This window comes from Lampetra planeri, chromosome 73 (assembly GCF_965212315.1).
Source record: "Lampetra planeri chromosome 73, kcLamPlan1.2.h2, whole genome shotgun sequence".
Taxonomy (NCBI): domain Eukaryota; kingdom Metazoa; phylum Chordata; class Hyperoartia; order Petromyzontiformes; family Petromyzontidae; genus Lampetra; species Lampetra planeri.
Genome location: NC_136178.1, coordinates 1,568,514 through 1,588,176, shown reverse-complemented (window position 1 = coordinate 1,588,176; position 19,663 = coordinate 1,568,514). Strand labels below are relative to the sequence as shown.

The 19,663-nt window shown below is 45.7% G+C and overlaps 1 protein-coding gene across 1 annotated transcript in view; it reads left to right on the top strand.

Moving 5' to 3' along the window:
• Nucleotides 1-2,446: 2,446 nt before the first annotated feature.
• Nucleotides 2,447-19,663, top strand: part of LOC144737724 (uncharacterized) — a 35,197-nt gene continuing 17,980 nt past the window's right edge. The window contains exons 1-4 of the mRNA XM_078620577.1: nt 2,447-2,514; nt 4,186-4,249; nt 6,532-6,977; nt 17,493-17,877. Of these exons, the coding sequence (XP_078476703.1) occupies nt 6,560-6,977; nt 17,493-17,877 (803 nt within the window). The 5' untranslated portion in view covers nt 2,447-2,514; nt 4,186-4,249; nt 6,532-6,559. The remainder of the gene's footprint in view (nt 2,515-4,185; nt 4,250-6,531; nt 6,978-17,492; nt 17,878-19,663) is intronic.

The following is a 19,663-nucleotide window of genomic DNA, read 5'->3' as shown; positions in this document are numbered from 1 at the left end:
CTTAGGTTTTTTCGGTAAAGAATATGATTCCTTGCAGTCACGAAAGCTTCAGATTTGGAATCCGCACCCTGAAATTAGTCTAAAACAGCTGCAAAAGTCCAGGCCAGAAAAAAATATTTTTTTTGTTGAGCAGTGTAATGATGATGAACATGAATCTATAACTCAACTTTGCCGTCCGTTTACTTAAAAGACTCGCCTGAGCTGTATCGCCACTAGGTGGCACCATATCACAATTTACTCCAAATCTGGCAATATGTTTAGGAGATAAATGAAAATGTCGAGGTCTGCTAGACAGAAGAGGGCTTCGGGAGAGAGTTGGTGTAGCTTTCTTATTCCTTCATTGCAGGAACGAAGACTACAGTGGTTTACTAGATGGTTTACTGTATTTACCGGGTAAGGTTGCCCTTTGGGTTTATTGCCGACGCAACTCAACAACATAAGCAAGATAAGCGGGCTTCCTCACTGCTCCGAACGTGAACCAACGCAAACGGACGGCGCAGTAACAATGATATGCCCTCGCGGCTAGGAACGGAAACGCACCATCCCTGCAGATCATTGCCAAAAACCTCGACTGCCGCGGGGACATCCCAAACAAACACAATAACAGTTGGAATGTTTCCATGAAAGCAAACCGTCCTGGATTGTTTAAAACTATTTCTAAAGATTTCGATTTAAAGCTTTCGTGACTGCAGGGATTCATCTTCTTGGTTCTTTCGGTAAAGTCACGTAGAAGGGAAATAATAAAATAATAAAAATAAAACACATTTCGGCCACAACGCAAGCAGCCGTCCTCAGGTGAAGAACAGGTCTGTCGGAAAGACAGCGTCTGAATGAGCACCACCAAGCTTGGCAGCGTATATTTAAGCTGGGTTAGAGGAGGAGGGCGCCTTGACAAAGGAATTTGCATATCAACGCACAAAAAAAACCGTACACAGAGTTGTAATGTTCGGGCCTTTAATAACTCTTGAACAAGATAAAAAATATACGTCTTGTTTGGGGCGGTGTGTCAGTTGTAAAGGTCACAAGGCTATTACAATTTGTTCAACAAATTGTGCAACGCAACAGTAAATTCCCCTCCACTTAGTGCAAGTGAAGGAGAATGTATTCCATCAAGCGGTAATATTTAACTCTTAGGTTATTCCCTTGTTGCCCTTGTTGTGATGGGAAATGAACAGAAACACATTCCTGCGGAGGGAGCTGGTAGGAACATTGGGTTTCTCGGTCAATGGCCAGGGTCAACGACGGCGTGGTGTATTCCGCAAATATGCCCGACTGTAAGGAAGGGCACAAGCCGGCATGAGTAGGTTAAACGTTGAGTTTTAGAAGGGCACCACGGGGTGACCAGCCCCTCCCCACCCAGCCCCTCCCCACCCTCACCTCCCAGCCCCTCCCCACCCAGCCCCACCGTCCCCACCCAGCCCCTCCCCACCCTCACCTCCCAGCCCCTCCCCACCCAGCCCCTCCCTCGCCACCCAGCCCCTCCCTGCACGACGGACGGACGGACACAATAATTCCCTGTGGGCTGGTGTAACCAGGAGGTTCCAACCAGTATAACTTGTGCTACCTGCGACAAATTTAAAGTTTGCTGTCCTGGCTTCCATTGCTGCCACCAAAATCCAGCAGCTCATCTTCCCTCCAAGATCCATCAAGTCGTGAGTCTGCAGCAGGGCCGACGCCGCTCTTGTGACTGCACCTGTTGACAACGGACCACCTGGTTGCAATCTCTGCCTGACATGAACCACATCTGCAGAAAGATCCCCACTGGAGTGGTTCTGGCGATAGGGAGTCAACAGACTGTAGGGGCAAGTGCTGTTAGCGAGCACCTATTAAGGGTGGGACGGCACACAAGGGGGTGGGTGGCCAGCACCACGCCCGGCCGCCTTTGTCTCCCCAGTGGCGATGATGACACACCGCACCGGGTACTCTTTTGAGGCTGAGTCGACGTAGAGGAGGCTCAGGACCGGCTCAGAAAGTCGTCACTGGCGGTGTTGGCCACGAGTGGGAATGGAACTCGGCTGGTCGGTGCGGAGCGCAGCGCTCACCACGACACTGCCGCTCCCCTTCTGTCAACAAACTTGAACTCTGACCCGCTCTCTGACGTCACCGCTCAGCGTGACCTCATCGGCGTCAAACGCCAGGAGGCGGTGTGCCTCGCTAGTGACGTCATGTAGCCCACTCCCGACCTCAGCGCTCTTGAGCGTGACGTCATCTCCGCTCGGCCGCTGACGATATCTGTTTCAGTGCCAATCCTAATTTGGGCAAAGCTACGCCCGGTGACTGGCGGCTCATTAACATAATTTATTTGTGAAAGTCGTCGCGAGTTTATTGCGACGGGTTCAGCATCTGTGCCCCATCCCTCCACGTGTGAGCCGGGCTCATTTACATAATTTATTTAAGTTACAGAGCCGCTCATTGCGGAAAGGAGTGTCTTGTACCCCGGAAGTGACGTCACGGCCTGCTGCCGCGTGGCGTCGCGAGGTAGCAGGAAGTTGCCGCTCTGCGTGTGAATCCGAGGTGAGAAATTTTCATCGTGGTGGTGGTTGTAGTGGTTGTTGTGGTTGTGATGGTGGTGGTTGTTGTGGTGGTGGTGGTTGTGGTGGTGGTTGTTGTGGTGGTTGTGGTTTTGGTGGTTGTGGTTGTTGTGGTGGTGGTGGTTGTGGTGGTGGTTGTTGTGGTGGTGGTGGTTGTGGTGGTGGTTTTGGTTGTGGTGATGGTGGTGGTTGTGGTGGTGGTTGTGAAGGTTGTGGTGGTGGTGGTGGTTGTGGTGGTGGTTGTGGTCGTGGTGGTCGTGGTGGTGGATGTGGTGGATGTGGTGGTAGTTGTGGTTGTTGTTGTGTACCGAGGTAGAGCCTCGCTCTTTCTATCGTTGGGATGTCAATTGAGTAGCAGCGAGCATGGAAGCGATGTCCAGGTTGGAACTTTACAACGCGGGGCCTTGCCTCCTGCCCTCGCCTGATGGCGTTTGCTTCAATTCTCTCACTTAGTTTCGAAATCTTTGGAAAAACGCCATCAGCCAGGCGATGCGGTAATTGTGTGTTGACCGACTCTGTGTTGCATTGCATTTCTAAAGTTTGTTTGATTAAGTGTCTCTCTCTCTGTGTCCTCGTGTCGTCGCGCTGTTATTTACTGCAGTCACGAAAGCTCCAAATCTCTCATTGACACAAGGCCCTAATTATAATATATTATAATAATTATAATAATCAAATATGCTAAAAATGTCCCTCCCCAATATATTGCTATAAAAAAATATTTTAAAAAATAATAATTGCGATGCTATGTTAATAAAAACACCAATTTGCTAAACCTTGGCCACAAAATCTGGACTTGCCTTCATGTAACAATGCATAGATTTCTGTTTATATGATTGTGGTTATGGTTGTACTTTATGAATCCCTAATCTCTGCCATTACATACGATGAAACAAAGAAAAGGTAAAAAAGAAAAAAACAGAGCAATGTAATACAATACATTATTGTGAAAAATAAAGACAATGTGTTAGTGAACTTTAAAAAAAAATATTTTAGGCAGGAAATAAGTTTTTAAATTTAGATATTTTTCTGGGGGTGGACCCCAGACCCCCTGGAAGATTTGGCCCCCCCAATGTTGACTCCATGTCTACGGCCTTGCATTGACATGCTAATTTCTCTACCCCCCCCTCTCTCTCTACCCCCCTCTCTCTCTACCCCCATCTTTCTGCCCCTCCCTATTTAAGGCCTCGACACAGAGGTGTTGATTCTCTGTGTGACTGTGTGTGTGTCTCTCTGTGTGTGTATGTGTGTGTCTCTCTCTATTTGTCTCTGTGTCTCTCTCTGTGTCTCTGTGTTATCTCTCCCTGTCTGTGTCTCCGTGTCTGTGTTTTGTCTCTCTCTCAAATTGAGCAATCTTTGGAAGAACGTGATCAACCAAGAGGGGTGTTGACTGTTATGTTAGCTGACTGTTGTATTGCATTACATTTCTAAGTTTACTATGTTTGTTTTCTCTTTAATTTGTACCTGATGATGATTGCTTGTGTTGCAATCGAAACGTCGCATGCTATTATTTAATGTATTTATTTATTCTACGTGACTTTCCCGAAAGAACCAAAGAGTATATTGCTTAAGTTTTAATTTTTCTTCACCTGGCTCGTTACTTTGTAACTTTGTTCTTATTTTAAATATTCACAGTTTTTTTTTCATTTTTTACCAGGCCACGCCCGCTTGAGCTGCTCCACCGCTCTTGTTTTCAGAAGCGACCTGCCCACAACAACAAGGTGAGGCTTGTCAACAGCGTGGCGGTGTTCACTCTAGACACGTGGTGGTGTTCACTCTAGACACGTGGTGGTGTTCACTCTAGACGCGTGGTGGTGTTCACTCTAGACGCGTGGTGGTGTTCACTCTAGACGCGTGGTGGTGTTCAATCTAGACGCGTGGCGGTGTTCACTCTAGACGCGTGGCGGTGTTCACTCTAGACGCGTGGCGGTGTTCACTCTAGACGCGTGGCGGTGTTCACTCTAGACGCGTGGCGGTGTTCACTCTAGACGCGTGGCGGTGTTCACTCTAGACGCGTGGTGGTGTTCACTCTCTACATGTGGAGGGGAAACCCGGGGATCGGGAAGGAAATCAACGCCACCACGGGGAGAGAGAGAGAGACACGCAGTTTCGGCTGTGTTGATTGATCCTCAATGAATTACTTGGTGGAGTGAGGAAGCATTAATACTGAGCAGGTGAAGGTGGCCAGGTGTGGGTCTGGACACACCACCACCTGTGAACCATGCCAGTGTGTGACAGTGGTGGAGCCAGTGAGGGTAGGGTGGCATGTGTCCCCCCAGCGATCTGAACAAAATCCATAATTTAGATCGGATCATTGGGGTTTATTACTAACTAGCTTCACTACCCGGCTTCGCCCGGGACTTGGATTCTTGTCTTGGATAAATTTCAAATTTCATATTCCCTTATCTTTCACTGAAAATCCCTGAAAAAAATTGATGCTTGCAAGAAAGAAAAAAGCCGAAACACATCAATTTACCTAAATCGGATGTTTTCACTCAAGGATATTCAACCTTAATCCACTTCTACGGAAGGTCGATTTTGGCAACTCGGGAAGGGAATGACGTGGCGAGCTGAAAATAGTCGCGTTCGCTTAGAAATTCCAGACGGCATAAGCTGTGACAATTTCATGACGCCAGAGCTCAGCGTTGGAGAGTTTTTGCTGCTTCACACAAACAAACAGATGTAATTTCTGCTTTATATTTAAGATAGCAGTTGTACCCGTTCTTCGCACGGATATGTATTGAAACTCCGAGAAGCCAATGGCTTCATCGGCCTGGAGGGAAGCGCCACCTAAAATCTCCCGGCACACTGAACAGCTGTAGAAGTACGGCGCGCGAAGAGCCATATGTATTCTTAGGTTTTTTCGGTAAAGTCACGTGACTTTACCGAAAAAAACCTAAGAATATGAATCCTTGCAGTCACGAAAGCTTCAAATCTAGAATTAAGAGCCATATGGTAGGGGTAAGCATTGCAGACCGCTTAACTCAGTTGTGGTGCGGGTTGACACCACATACTTCATGGTCATTCCCCCCCCCCCAAAAAAATACAAAAGTCTATTTTTTACTTTTTACATTGTGTACAGTATGGAACCTATCCACGTGCCAAATTTGAAGTGTGTAGCATGTTGGGAAGTATGCTAAACATTTAGAACAGACACACGTATCCACACATTTCCTTTTCATATATATATATATAAGATAAATGGGAATTTTGCAACCCCCACCGCCACCGTGTGGCATATTATTACGTGCCAGGGACTTTATGAGAGGACAACAGTCCAAGTCCATAATTGGCAATAAGTAACGGCAAAGCAGTTGCAAGCGACTTACAGAATTGTGCGCAGTTGCGTCTACCGGACACGACTTCCCTGAAGGCATCACGTTCAGCGAGCGCAATGCCGATCACACGCGTCGAATAAAAAGCAAGGGACAAGTCCTTGCTTACTAACAACTCCTTACTTACTAACAACTCCTTACTTACTAACAACTATCATTTTTCATTACTGGAGGGGTTGCCCCCCTCCCTACCTGAAAATCCTGGCTCAGCCTCTGAGTGTGTGACAGTGTCAGGAAGTTATCACAGCACACGTGCAGCAGCTAAAGTCGGAACTGTTCATCACAGCAATCAAGGACATCTGTGCCTGGCGATTGAACATTCATTTATGCATTTGTGCATAACACAAATATTATTATTTTCAACACCCTTTGCTATGTCAGCTGAATTTAGCTTTCATAAACATTTATTTTGAAGCCAGACAGCCAATATTGTGTGCTTGGAGTTTTGGGTTAACATTCATTTTGAAGATACGAGGGCTTCCAGGCATGTTTATGACCATTTGCCCTCTCATTGTGTGCCATAACAGCCCGTGTGATGAATTTGGGACACTTTTTCACGCTATCATAAATATATGAATAAGTATAGACGTGTACGTCACGTGTTACTGTGTATATGCATTGATACTGATGTGTAGATGGTGTGGATATAACGTTTTCTCTTTCTGCAGCTGTCGCTTCCTCTGCAGAATTGGTCTGATGGAGCAAAGGCACTCGGCACGTTTCGGTGCAAAAAGGCAACAATGCGACCGGTGTGCATACAGCACGGATCATATTGAACATTTTACACGGCACCAGAGAACTCACACAGGAGAGAAACCCTTCAAGTGCAGTGTGTGTGGGAATGCGTTTTCACAGTCATCTACTCTTGTAATACACCAGAGAACACACACGGGAGAGAAACCTTTCAAGTGCAGTGTGTGTGGGAAGGCGTTTGCACAGTCATCAAATTTTCAAAAACACCAGAGAACACACACGGGAGAGAAACCTTTCAAGTGCAGTGTGTGTGGGAAGGCGTTTGCACAGTCATCACATTTTCAAAAACACCAGAGAACACACACGGGAGAGAAACCTTTCAAGTGCAGTGTGTGTGGGAAGGCGTTTGTACAGTCATCACATTTTCAAAGACACCAGAGAACACACAAGCATCAGAAGATCCACAAGGAGTGGAGTCTGAAATCAGCTTGTGAACGTCAAAGTGCTGCAATGAGCCCATCCCTCATCAAACAAGAACCGGAAGAAAATCCCAGCTTGGACACTTTTAAAGGAATCGAGGTGAAATATGAAGAGGTGAAGGTGAAATGTGAAGAAGTGATGGTGAAGAGCGTAGAAGTGAAGGTAAAATGTGAAGATGAAGGTTCAACTCCAAAATCGGACCTTCACATCGATGGAGGCAACGTGAAGCAGGAGGAGAATTCTGACTGTGAGGCAGAGCGAGGCAACTCCCAGCAGTTTGTGGAAGTGGAGGTGTGGGTGGACTTCCTCTGAGACAATACAAAGTCAAATGGAGACCTGGGAGATGTGTAAGCCTGAGACGATGTCGCTCCAATCGATGCACCTTTGTCACAGGCCTTTAATGACAAGAATGTGAAGCTGACCACTCAATTCCTAGGGTCAACTTGCAGGGTAAGAGCGGCCAGTCTTTGTGGACCTGTGGGTTGGGTAGATCTCTAACCAGGAGCGAGAGCCAATAAGCTCCCAAGCAATCACTATGTTATCATAATTGCATTTATATGGTGCTTGCTTAATCGCCTCTGGCAACTCGGAGTTTTGTATCGTATCTCTTTTCAAACACTCGAAGAGCATCCCCAAGTAGCAGCTGCCCCTGTGTGGCACAAAGTGGTGGCCCTGCACCGGCCTGCATGTGGACAAGAGCCTGTCAGTAGGGGGCGATGGTTGATGTGGCATCTCAGTTGTGGAGTTTGTAGATAATGTTTTTAGAATTTGCTACATTTTGACCCAGGCGCCAGCATGCAATGGCCTACTCGTTTTGAATGGCGCAATAGTATGTTGTACATACACTGTTAAGCAGACGGTGCGTATTTTTTTAAATAGCTTCTTGTTAATGCGATGTAACCTGATGCAGCATATTCTTGGTTCTTTCGGTAAAGTCACGTAGAAGGGAAATAAAAAAATAATAAGCATATTTTAGTTTTCTTTTTTCCCTTGACTTTACCGAAAGAACCAAGAATATAAATCCCTGCAGTCACGAAAGCTTTAAATCAAAATCTGATGCAGTATATTTCAGTGCAGTTATTCAATTTTGTTAATATGCCTGTCAATAAGTTAGAATGAATACTTGTCTGATGGTTTGCGTACATGTAACATGTTGTCTATAAGGGTCAAACATTGATTAAGTCATGTTAGGACAACGTGTGTTTTGCAAGTAACCTGTACAGATCACTCAGGTGAGACTCATTGTTGTTGTGATACAGGCCAAAGGGTACTTTTGTGTTTTCAGGAAGCGTCTGCCTCTGGAGCAACTCATTGTCTACGAAATAGCGAGCAAACTCGGATCATTAATCAGTTACAAGGCATACCACTCAAAAGTTACACGTAGAGGAGATACATTCTCTACAACACGAATTATAATTTTGTATTACGTGTTGACGTAGATTTTGTCGAATTAGGACGAGAATGGTCCTTGCTGATTAACGTCTGGATGTTCACAACCATGGGTTGAAGCAAGCCTGACCGCCTGCGGTGCCCCTCACAACCATTTACGGCCTTGGGCCAGGAAAGTCACAAAAAAAATTGCACACGAACGACGCATTCACACAAACTCCTGATGCTCCGTTTTGAAGTTTTAAAACGAAACAACTTTTAATTGTATTATGTTTAGAATTTTATGATTGTATTTCTTCATTAAAAGCTTTTATGATTTTACATCTGGAAGACTTAATTGAAAACATTTCATGTGAATTTTCTCTCGTCGTTAAGTAGATTGCCTTGCTGGGGATTCGGTTCAATTCGGACTTTCACCTTGTTGGGATCGCGGGATCGAGATGAGGCGACACAGAGCTGGCCGTGCGAGAAGACTGCCGTCTGCAGATCGATTCCAACGTGATCGAACGTCTGTCCCTGCGCCTCCATCGTTCATGCAGGGGGCGAGTCGGTTTGCAGCGCCCCCTGCAAGAAAACGACGGAAAGTGCAGCTTTCATCACAGATAGATGAAGTTGTGCGCTTATATGAAAGAGTATCGCCAGTGGGTTTTCAAAGTACCTTCGTCTTACAGAAATCAATTTCGCGTTGGCCCACCGCATTAAAACAATGCTCAGCTGAGCGGGGCGAGCCACGGTGGGGGGGGGGGGGTCACCTTATCTTTGTCACGTGCCGTAGTTCACGTGACTTCTGCCGCGACAACGTCTGGATGTTTTCGCCTGAGGATGACCGCTCGTGTTGCGATCGAAGCGTCGTGATTTATTTATTATTTTATTTTTTCTACCTTAGTGACTTTACTGAAAGAACCAAAAAGTATGAAAGACGTCTTGTCTGCTGATCTTGTTCATATCCGTGTACATCGATATCCCACATTGCTTACACGTTCACACCACACACAATGAAATAAATAGAAACTAGAACGACTTCCGGGGATGGGCAAAGATCGAGGAATCTCTTTCAATGGAGCGAGTTCAGTGTGTTCGATTCAACATCTCTCTGTCCGTCTGTGTCTCTGTTCGCCTCTGTGTGTCTCTCTCTGCCTGTCTCTGTGTATGTCGTCTCTGTATCTCTGTCTCTGTATTCCTCTTGTCTGTGTATGTCTATCAGCGTCTGTCCAACCGGAGTCAACGACTGTCAGTAGCAGCAGGCGCCCGTTCAACTCCCACGACTACACGCGACTCAAACTTGCTCCCAACACACAATGACAATGATCTCCCGTATAGCCTGGACAGAATGTCAGGGCAAGTGCTGTTAGCGAGCACCTAACAAAGACAAGGATCCCCCGTATAGCCTGCACATAATGTTGGGGCAAGTGCTGTTAGTGAGTACCTAGGACAAAGACCCCCGTATAGCCTGTACAGATTGTAGGGGCAAGTGCTGTTAGCGAGCACCTAACACAAACAGAAAGATCCCCCATTTCGCCTGAACAGTTTCATTTCATTTGCATTTATTTGGTATAGCCCTGTGAGCCATTCGGCTCTTGAATCGGGTGCAACCGCAACAAATAAAAAACAGAAACATGAACTAGAAAACATCTCAAAGTGACTATGCGCAAACAGAAAAATCCAGGGAAAAACTGCAAAGTCTTCCAGAAAAAAGCACCGTACACATCATTCGAACTCCATACTACAACAAACAAAATGGCTAAACCAAAAATCTTATTGAAATCACCAAAATAAAGCCATAAGAAATGTAATAGTGATCATAGGAACTGTGACCGAAATTTCACAATAAACGACACAAAACACGTACCACAAAACCCTGTAGCCATAGCTGGCTGCATGAGTCACTCCACAACAGCAGGAGCATCAGTAGGAGTATAAAAAACATTTCAAATGCACCTTTAAAGATCAAAGATGGAGAGCTCTGAAATCAGCTCGTATGCAGGTGCTCCGTGGATTGTTGCATTGCAAGAAAATTTGATGATGACAGCTTGGAGAGGCCTCCATCCAGCATTGGATTGAATTATGGTTGATAATTCACTGGTCAACACACTTTTTCTGGCATAAGGTATTCCAACGGTGTTAAGGTAATTTTGGGGTGCTGATTCCAAATCTGGCATCAGTTTTTGTCTATCACATCAAGTTTTTGAGATATCAAATATTGCGTTTTCAATAAAAACTGCAGAAGAAAAATATTAAATAAATGTGGATATCTACATAAAATTATATTATAAACACACTATCCTAAAAATACAGCACCATATCTTAACACTAAAGCAGTCACTGACTCGCAACAACTTGCAATCATAAGTGATAGAGTTAATTTCGGGTAAAATCAATGAAAATGGGGTATGCCGATAGCATAAAATGAGATGTGATAGATATTCTTAGGTTTTTTCGGTAAAGAATATGATTCCTTGCAGTCACGAAAGCTTCAGATTTGGAATCCGCACCCTGAAATTAGTCTAAAACAGCTGCAAAAGTCCAGGCCAGAAAAAAATATTTTTTTTGTTGAGCAGTGTAATGATGATGAACATGAATCTATAACTCAACTTTGCCGTCCGTTTACTTAAAAGACTCGCCTGAGCTGTATCGCCACTAGGTGGCACCATATCACAATTTACTCCAAATCTGGCAATATGTTTAGGAGATAAATGAAAATGTCGAGGTCTGCTAGACAGAAGAGGGCTTCGGGAGAGAGTTGGTGTAGCTTTGTTATTCCTTCATTGCAGGAACGAAGACTACAGTGGTTTACTAGATGGTTTACTGTATTTACCGGGTAAGGTTGCCCTTTGGGTTTATTGCCGACGCAACTCAACAACATAAGCAAGATAAGCGGGCTTCCTCACTGCTCCGAACGTGAACCAACGCAAACGGACGGCGCAGTAACAATGATATGCCCTCGCGGCTAGGAACGGAAACGCACCATCCCTGCAGATCATTGCCAAAAACCTCGACTGCCGCGGGGACATCCCAAACAAACACAATAACAGTTGGAATGTTTCCATGAAAGCAAACCGTCCTGGATTGTTTAAAACTATTTCTAAAGATTTCGATTTAAAGCTTTCGTGACTGCAGGGATTCATCTTCTTGGTTCTTTCGGTAAAGTCACGTAGAAGGGAAATAATAAAATAATAAAAATAAAACACATTTCGGCCACAACGCAAGCAGCCGTCCTCAGGTGAAGAACAGGTCTGTCGGAAAGACAGCGTCTGAATGAGCACCACCAAGCTTGGCAGCGTATATTTAAGCTGGGTTAGAGGAGGAGGGCGCCTTGACAAAGGAATTTGCATATCAACGCACAAAAAAAAACCGTACACAGAGTTGTAATGTTCGGGCCTTTAATAACTCTTGAACAAGATAAAAAATATACGTCTTGTTTGGGGCGGTGTGTCAGTTGTAAAGGTCACAAGGCTATTACAATTTGTTCAACAAATTGTGCAACGCAACAGTAAATTCCCCTCCACTTAGTGCAAGTGAAGGAGAATGTATTCCATCAAGCGGTAATATTTAACTCTTAGGTTATTCCCTTGTTGCCCTTGTTGTGATGGGAAATGAACAGAAACACATTCCTGCGGAGGGAGCTGGTAGGAACATTGGGTTTCTCGGTCAATGGCCAGGGTCAACGACGGCGTGGTGTATTCCGCAAATATGCCCGACTGTAAGGAAGGGCACAAGCCGGCATGAGTAGGTTAAACGTTGAGTTTTAGAAGGGCACCACGGGGTGACCAGCCCCTCCCCACCCAGCCCCTCCCCACCCTCACCTCCCAGCCCCTCCCCACCCAGCCCCACCGTCCCCACCCAGCCCCTCCCCACCCTCACCTCCCAGCCCCTCCCCACCCAGCCCCTCCCTCGCCACCCAGCCCCTCCCTGCACGACGGACGGACGGACACAATAATTCCCTGTGGGCTGGTGTAACCAGGAGGTTCCAACCAGTATAACTTGTGCTACCTGCGACAAATTTAAAGTTTGCTGTCCTGGCTTCCATTGCTGCCACCAAAATCCAGCAGCTCATCTTCCCTCCAAGATCCATCAAGTCGTGAGTCTGCAGCAGGGCCGACGCCGCTCTTGTGACTGCACCTGTTGACAACGGACCACCTGGTTGCAATCTCTGCCTGACATGAACCACATCTGCAGAAAGATCCCCACTGGAGTGGTTCTGGCGATAGGGAGTCAACAGACTGTAGGGGCAAGTGCTGTTAGCGAGCACCTATTAAGGGTGGGACGGCACACAAGGGGGTGGGTGGCCAGCACCACGCCCGGCCGCCTTTGTCTCCCCAGTGGCGATGATGACACACCGCACCGGGTACTCTTTTGAGGCTGAGTCGACGTAGAGGAGGCTCAGGACCGGCTCAGAAAGTCGTCACTGGCGGTGTTGGCCACGAGTGGGAATGGAACTCGGCTGGTCGGTGCGGAGCGCAGCGCTCACCACGACACTGCCGCTCCCCTTCTGTCAACAAACTTGAACTCTGACCCGCTCTCTGACGTCACCGCTCAGCGTGACCTCATCGGCGTCAAACGCCAGGAGGCGGTGTGCCTCGCTAGTGACGTCATGTAGCCCACTCCCGACCTCAGCGCTCTTGAGCGTGACGTCATCTCCGCTCGGCCGCTGACGATATCTGTTTCAGTGCCAATCCTAATTTGGGCAAAGCTACGCCCGGTGACTGGCGGCTCATTAACATAATTTATTTGTGAAAGTCGTCGCGAGTTTATTGCGACGGGTTCAGCATCTGTGCCCCATCCCTCCACGTGTGAGCCGGGCTCATTTACATAATTTATTTAAGTTACAGAGCCGCTCATTGCGGAAAGGAGTGTCTTGTACCCCGGAAGTGACGTCACGGCCTGCTGCCGCGTGGCGTCGCGAGGTAGCAGGAAGTTGCCGCTCTGCGTGTGAATCCGAGGTGAGAAATTTTCATCGTGGTGGTGGTTGTAGTGGTTGTTGTGGTTGTGATGGTGGTGGTTGTTGTGGTTGTGGTGGTGGTTGTTGTGGTGGTTGTGGTTTTGGTGGTTGTGGTTGTTGTGGTGGTGGTGGTTGTGGTGGTGGTTGTTGTGGTGGTGGTGGTTGTGGTGGTGGTTTTGGTTGTGGTGATGGTGGTGGTTGTGGTGGTGGTTGTGAAGGTTGTGGTGGTGGTGGTGGTTGTGGTGGTGGTTGTGGTCGTGGTGGTCGTGGTGGTGGATGTGGTGGATGTGGTGGTAGTTGTGGTTGTTGTTGTGTACCGAGGTAGAGCCTCGCTCTTTCTATCGTTGGGATGTCAATTGAGTAGCAGCGAGCATGGAAGCGATGTCCAGGTTGGAACTTTACAACGCGGGGCCTTGCCTCCTGCCCTCGCCTGATGGCGTTTGCTTCAATTCTCTCACTTAGTTTCGAAATCTTTGGAAAAACGCCATCAGCCAGGCGATGCGGTAATTGTGTGTTGACCGACTCTGTGTTGCATTGCATTTCTAAATTTTACTAAGTTTGTTTGATTAAGTGTCTCTCTCTCTGTGTCCTCGTGTCGTCGCGCTGTTATTTACTGCAGTCACGAAAGCTCCAAATCTCTCATTGACACAAGGCCCTAATTATAATATATTATAATAATTATAATAATCAAATATGCTAAAAATGTCCCTCCCCAATATATTGCTATAAAAAAATATTTTAAAAAATAATAATTGCGATGCTATGTTAATAAAAACACCAATTTGCTAAACCTTGGCCACAAAATCTGGACTTGCCTTCATGTAACAATGCATAGATTTCTGTTTATATGATTGTGGTTATGGTTGTACTTTATGAATCCCTAATCTCTGCCATTACATACGATGAAACAAAGAAAAGGTAAAAAAGAAAAAAACAGAGCAATGTAATACAATACATTATTGTGAAAAATAAAGACAATGTGTTAGTGAACTTTAAAAAAAAATATTTTAGGCAGGAAATAAGTTTTTAAATTTAGATATTTTTCTGGGGGTGGACCCCAGACCCCCTGGAAGATTTGGCCCCCCCAATGTTGACTCCATGTCTACGGCCTTGCATTGACATGCTAATTTCTCTACCCCCCCCCTCTCTCTCTACCCCCCTCTCTCTCTACCCCCATCTTTCTGCCCCTCCCTATTTAAGGCCTCGACACAGAGGTGTTGATTCTCTGTGTGACTGTGTGTGTGTCTCTCTGTGTGTGTATGTGTGTGTCTCTCTCTATTTGTCTCTGTGTCTCTCTCTGTGTCTCTGTGTTATCTCTCCCTGTCTGTGTCTCCGTGTCTGTGTTTTGTCTCTCTCTCAAATTGAGCAATCTTTGGAAGAACGTGATCAACCAAGAGGGGTGTTGACTGTTATGTTAGCTGACTGTTGTATTGCATTACATTTCTAAGTTTACTATGTTTGTTTTCTCTTTAATTTGTACCTGATGATGATTGCTTGTGTTGCAATCGAAACGTCGCATGCTATTATTTAATGTATTTATTTATTCTACGTGACTTTCCCGAAAGAACCAAAGAGTATATTGCTTAAGTTTTAATTTTTCTTCACCTGGCTCGTTACTTTGTAACTTTGTTCTTATTTTAAATATTCACAGTTTTTTTTTCATTTTTTACCAGGCCACGCCCGCTTGAGCTGCTCCACCGCTCTTGTTTTCAGAAGCGACCTGCCCACAACAACAAGGTGAGGCTTGTCAACAGCGTGGCGGTGTTCACTCTAGACACGTGGTGGTGTTCACTCTAGACACGTGGTGGTGTTCACTCTAGACGCGTGGTGGTGTTCACTCTAGACGCGTGGTGGTGTTCACTCTAGACGCGTGGTGGTGTTCAATCTAGACGCGTGGCGGTGTTCACTCTAGACGCGTGGCGGTGTTCACTCTAGACGCGTGGCGGTGTTCACTCTAGACGCGTGGCGGTGTTCACTCTAGACGCGTGGCGGTGTTCACTCTAGACGCGTGGCGGTGTTCACTCTAGACGCGTGGTGGTGTTCACTCTCTACATGTGGAGGGGAAACCCGGGGATCGGGAAGGAAATCAACGCCACCACGGGGAGAGAGAGAGAGACACGCAGTTTCGGCTGTGTTGATTGATCCTCAATGAATTACTTGGTGGAGTGAGGAAGCATTAATACTGAGCAGGTGAAGGTGGCCAGGTGTGGGTCTGGACACACCACCACCTGTGAACCATGCCAGTGTGTGACAGTGGTGGAGCCAGTGAGGGTAGGGTGGCATGTGTCCCCCCAGCGATCTGAACAAAATCCATAATTTAGATCGGATCATTGGGGTTTATTACTAACTAGCTTCACTACCCGGCTTCGCCCGGGACTTGGATTCTTGTCTTGGATAAATTTCAAATTTCATATTCCCTTATCTTTCACTGAAAATCCCTGAAAAAAATTGATGCTTGCAAGAAAGAAAAAAGCCGAAACACATCAATTTACCTAAATCGGATGTTTTCACTCAAGGATATTCAACCTTAATCCACTTCTACGGAAGGTCGATTTTGGCAACTCGGGAAGGGAATGACGTGGCGAGCTGAAAATAGTCGCGTTCGCTTAGAAATTCCAGACGGCATAAGCTGTGACAATTTCATGACGCCAGAGCTCAGCGTTGGAGAGTTTTTGCTGCTTCACACAAACAAACAGATGTAATTTCTGCTTTATATTTAAGATAGCAGTTGTACCCGTTCTTCGCACGGATATGTATTGAAACTCCGAGAAGCCAATGGCTTCATCGGCCTGGAGGGAAGCGCCACCTAAAATCTCCCGGCACACTGAACAGCTGTAGAAGTACGGCGCGCGAAGAGCCATATGTATTCTTAGGTTTTTTCGGTAAAGTCACGTGACTTTACCGAAAAAAACCTAAGAATATGAATCCTTGCAGTCACGAAAGCTTCAAATCTAGAATTAAGAGCCATATGGTAGGGGTAAGCATTGCAGACCGCTTAACTCAGTTGTGGTGCGGGTTGACACCACATACTTCATGGTCATTCCCCCCCCCCCCAAAAAAATACAAAAGTCTATTTTTTACTTTTTACATTGTGTACAGTATGGAACCTATCCACGTGCCAAATTTGAAGTGTGTAGCATGTTGGGAAGTATGCTAAACATTTAGAACAGACACACGTATCCACACATTTCCTTTTCATATATATATATAAGATAAATGGGAATTTTGCAACCCCCACCGCCACCGTGTGGCATATTATTACGTGCCAGGGACTTTATGAGAGGACAACAGTCCAAGTCCATAATTGGCAATAAGTAACGGCAAAGCAGTTGCAAGCGACTTACAGAATTGTGCGCAGTTGCGTCTACCGGACACGACTTCCCTGAAGGCATCACGTTCAGCGAGCGCAATGCCGATCACACGCGTCGAATAAAAAGCAAGGGACAAGTCCTTGCTTACTAACAACTCCTTACTTACTAACAACTCCTTACTTACTAACAACTATCATTTTTCATTACTGGAGGGGTTGCCCCCCTCCCTACCTGAAAATCCTGGCTCAGCCTCTGAGTGTGTGACAGTGTCAGGAAGTTATCACAGCACACGTGCAGCAGCTAAAGTCGGAACTGTTCATCACAGCAATCAAGGACATCTGTGCCTGGCGATTGAACATTCATTTATGCATTTGTGCATAACACAAATATTATTATTTTCAACACCCTTTGCTATGTCAGCTGAATTTAGCTTTCATAAACATTTATTTTGAAGCCAGACAGCCAATATTGTGTGCTTGGAGTTTTGGGTTAACATTCATTTTGAAGATACGAGGGCTTCCAGGCATGTTTATGACCATTTGCCCTCTCATTGTGTGCCATAACAGCCCGTGTGATGAATTTGGGACACTTTTTCACGCTATCATAAATATATGAATAAGTATAGACGTGTACGTCACGTGTTACTGTGTATATGCATTGATACTGATGTGTAGATGGTGTGGATATAACGTTTTCTCTTTCTGCAGCTGTCGCTTCCTCTGCAGAATTGGTCTGATGGAGCAAAGGCACTCGGCACGTTTCGGTGCAAAAAGGCAACAATGCGACCGGTGTGCATACAGCACGGATCATATTGAACATTTTACACGGCACCAGAGAACTCACACAGGAGAGAAACCCTTCAAGTGCAGTGTGTGTGGGAATGCGTTTTCACAGTCATCTACTCTTGTAATACACCAGAGAACACACACGGGAGAGAAACCTTTCAAGTGCAGTGTGTGTGGGAAGGCGTTTGCACAGTCATCAAATTTTCAAAAACACCAGAGAACACACACGGGAGAGAAACCTTTCAAGTGCAGTGTGTGTGGGAAGGCGTTTGCACAGTCATCACATTTTCAAAAACACCAGAGAACACACACGGGAGAGAAACCTTTCAAGTGCAGTGTGTGTGGGAAGGCGTTTGTACAGTCATCACATTTTCAAAGACACCAGAGAACACACAAGCATCAGAAGATCCACAAGGAGTGGAGTCTGAAATCAGCTTGTGAACGTCAAAGTGCTGCAATGAGCCCATCCCTCATCAAACAAGAACCGGAAGAAAATCCCAGCTTGGACACTTTTAAAGGAATCGAGGTGAAATATGAAGAGGTGAAGGTGAAATGTGAAGAAGTGATGGTGAAGAGCGTAGAAGTGAAGGTAAAATGTGAAGATGAAGGTTCAACTCCAAAATCGGACCTTCACATCGATGGAGGCAACGTGAAGCAGGAGGAGAATTCTGACTGTGAGGCAGAGCGAGGCAACTCCCAGCAGTTTGTGGAAGTGGAGGTGTGGGTGGACTTCCTCTGAGACAATACAAAGTCAAATGGAGACCTGGGAGATGTGTAAGCCTGAGACGATGTCGCTCCAATCGATGCACCTTTGTCACAGGCCTTTAATGACAAGAATGTGAAGCTGACCATTCAATTCCTAGGGTCAACTTGCAGGGTAAGAGCGGCCAGTCTTTGTGGACCTGTGGGTTGGGTAGATCTCTAACCAGGAGCGAGAGCCAATAAGCTCCCAAGCAATCACTATGTTATCATAATTGCATTTATATGGTGCTTGCTTAATCGCCTCTGGCAACTCGGAGTTTTGTATCGTATCTCTTTTCAAACACTCGAAGAGCATCCCCAAGTAGCAGCTGCCCCTGTGTGGCACAAAGTGGTGGCCCTGCACCGGCCTGCATGTGGACAAGAGCCTGTCAGTAGGGGGCGATGGTTGATGTGGCATCTCAGTTGTGGAGTTTGTAGATAATGTTTTTAGAATTTGCTACATTTTGACCCAGGCGCCAGCATGCAATGGCCTACTCGTTTTGAATGGCGCAATAGTATGTTGTACATACACTGTTAAGCAGACGGTGCGTATTTTTTTAAATAGCTTCTTGTTAATGCGATGTAACCTGATGCAGCATATTCTTGGTTCTTTCGGTAAAGTCACGTAGAAGGGAAATAAAAAAATAATAAGCATATTTTAGTTTTCTTTTTTCCCTTGACTTTACCGAAAGAACCAAGAATATAAATCCCTGCAGTCACGAAAGCTTTAAATCAAAATCTGATGCAGTATATTTCAGTGCAGTTATTCAATTTTGTTAATATGCCTGTCAATAAGTTAGAATGAATACTTGTCTGATGGTTTGCGTACATGTAACATGTTGTCTATAAGGGTCAAACATTGATTAAGTCATGTTAGGACAACGTGTGTTTTGCAAGTAACCTGTACAGATCACTCAGGTGAGACTCATTGTTGTTGTGATACAGGCCAAAGGGTACTTTTGTGTTTTCAGGAAGCGTCTGCCTCTGGAGCAACTCATTGTCTACGAAATAGCGAGCAAACTCGGATCATTAATCAGTTACAAGGCATACCACTCAAAAGTTACACGTAGAGGAGATACATTCTCTACAACACGAATTATAATTTTGTATTACGTGTTGACGTAGATTTTGTCGAATTAGGACGAGAAATGGTCCTTGCTGATTAACGTCTGGATGTTCACAACCATGGGTTGAAGCAAGCCTGACCGCCTGCGGTGCCCCTCACAACCATTTACGGCCTTGGGCCAGGAAAGTCACAAAAAAAATTGCACACGAACGACGCATTCACACAAACTCCTGATGCTCCGTTTTGAAGTTTTAAAACGAAACAACTTTTAATTGTATTATGTTTAGAATTTTATGATTGTATTTCTTCATTAAAAGCTTTTATGATTTTACATCTGGAAGACTTAATTGAAAACATTTCATGTGAATTTTCTCTCGTCGTTAAGTAGATTGCCTT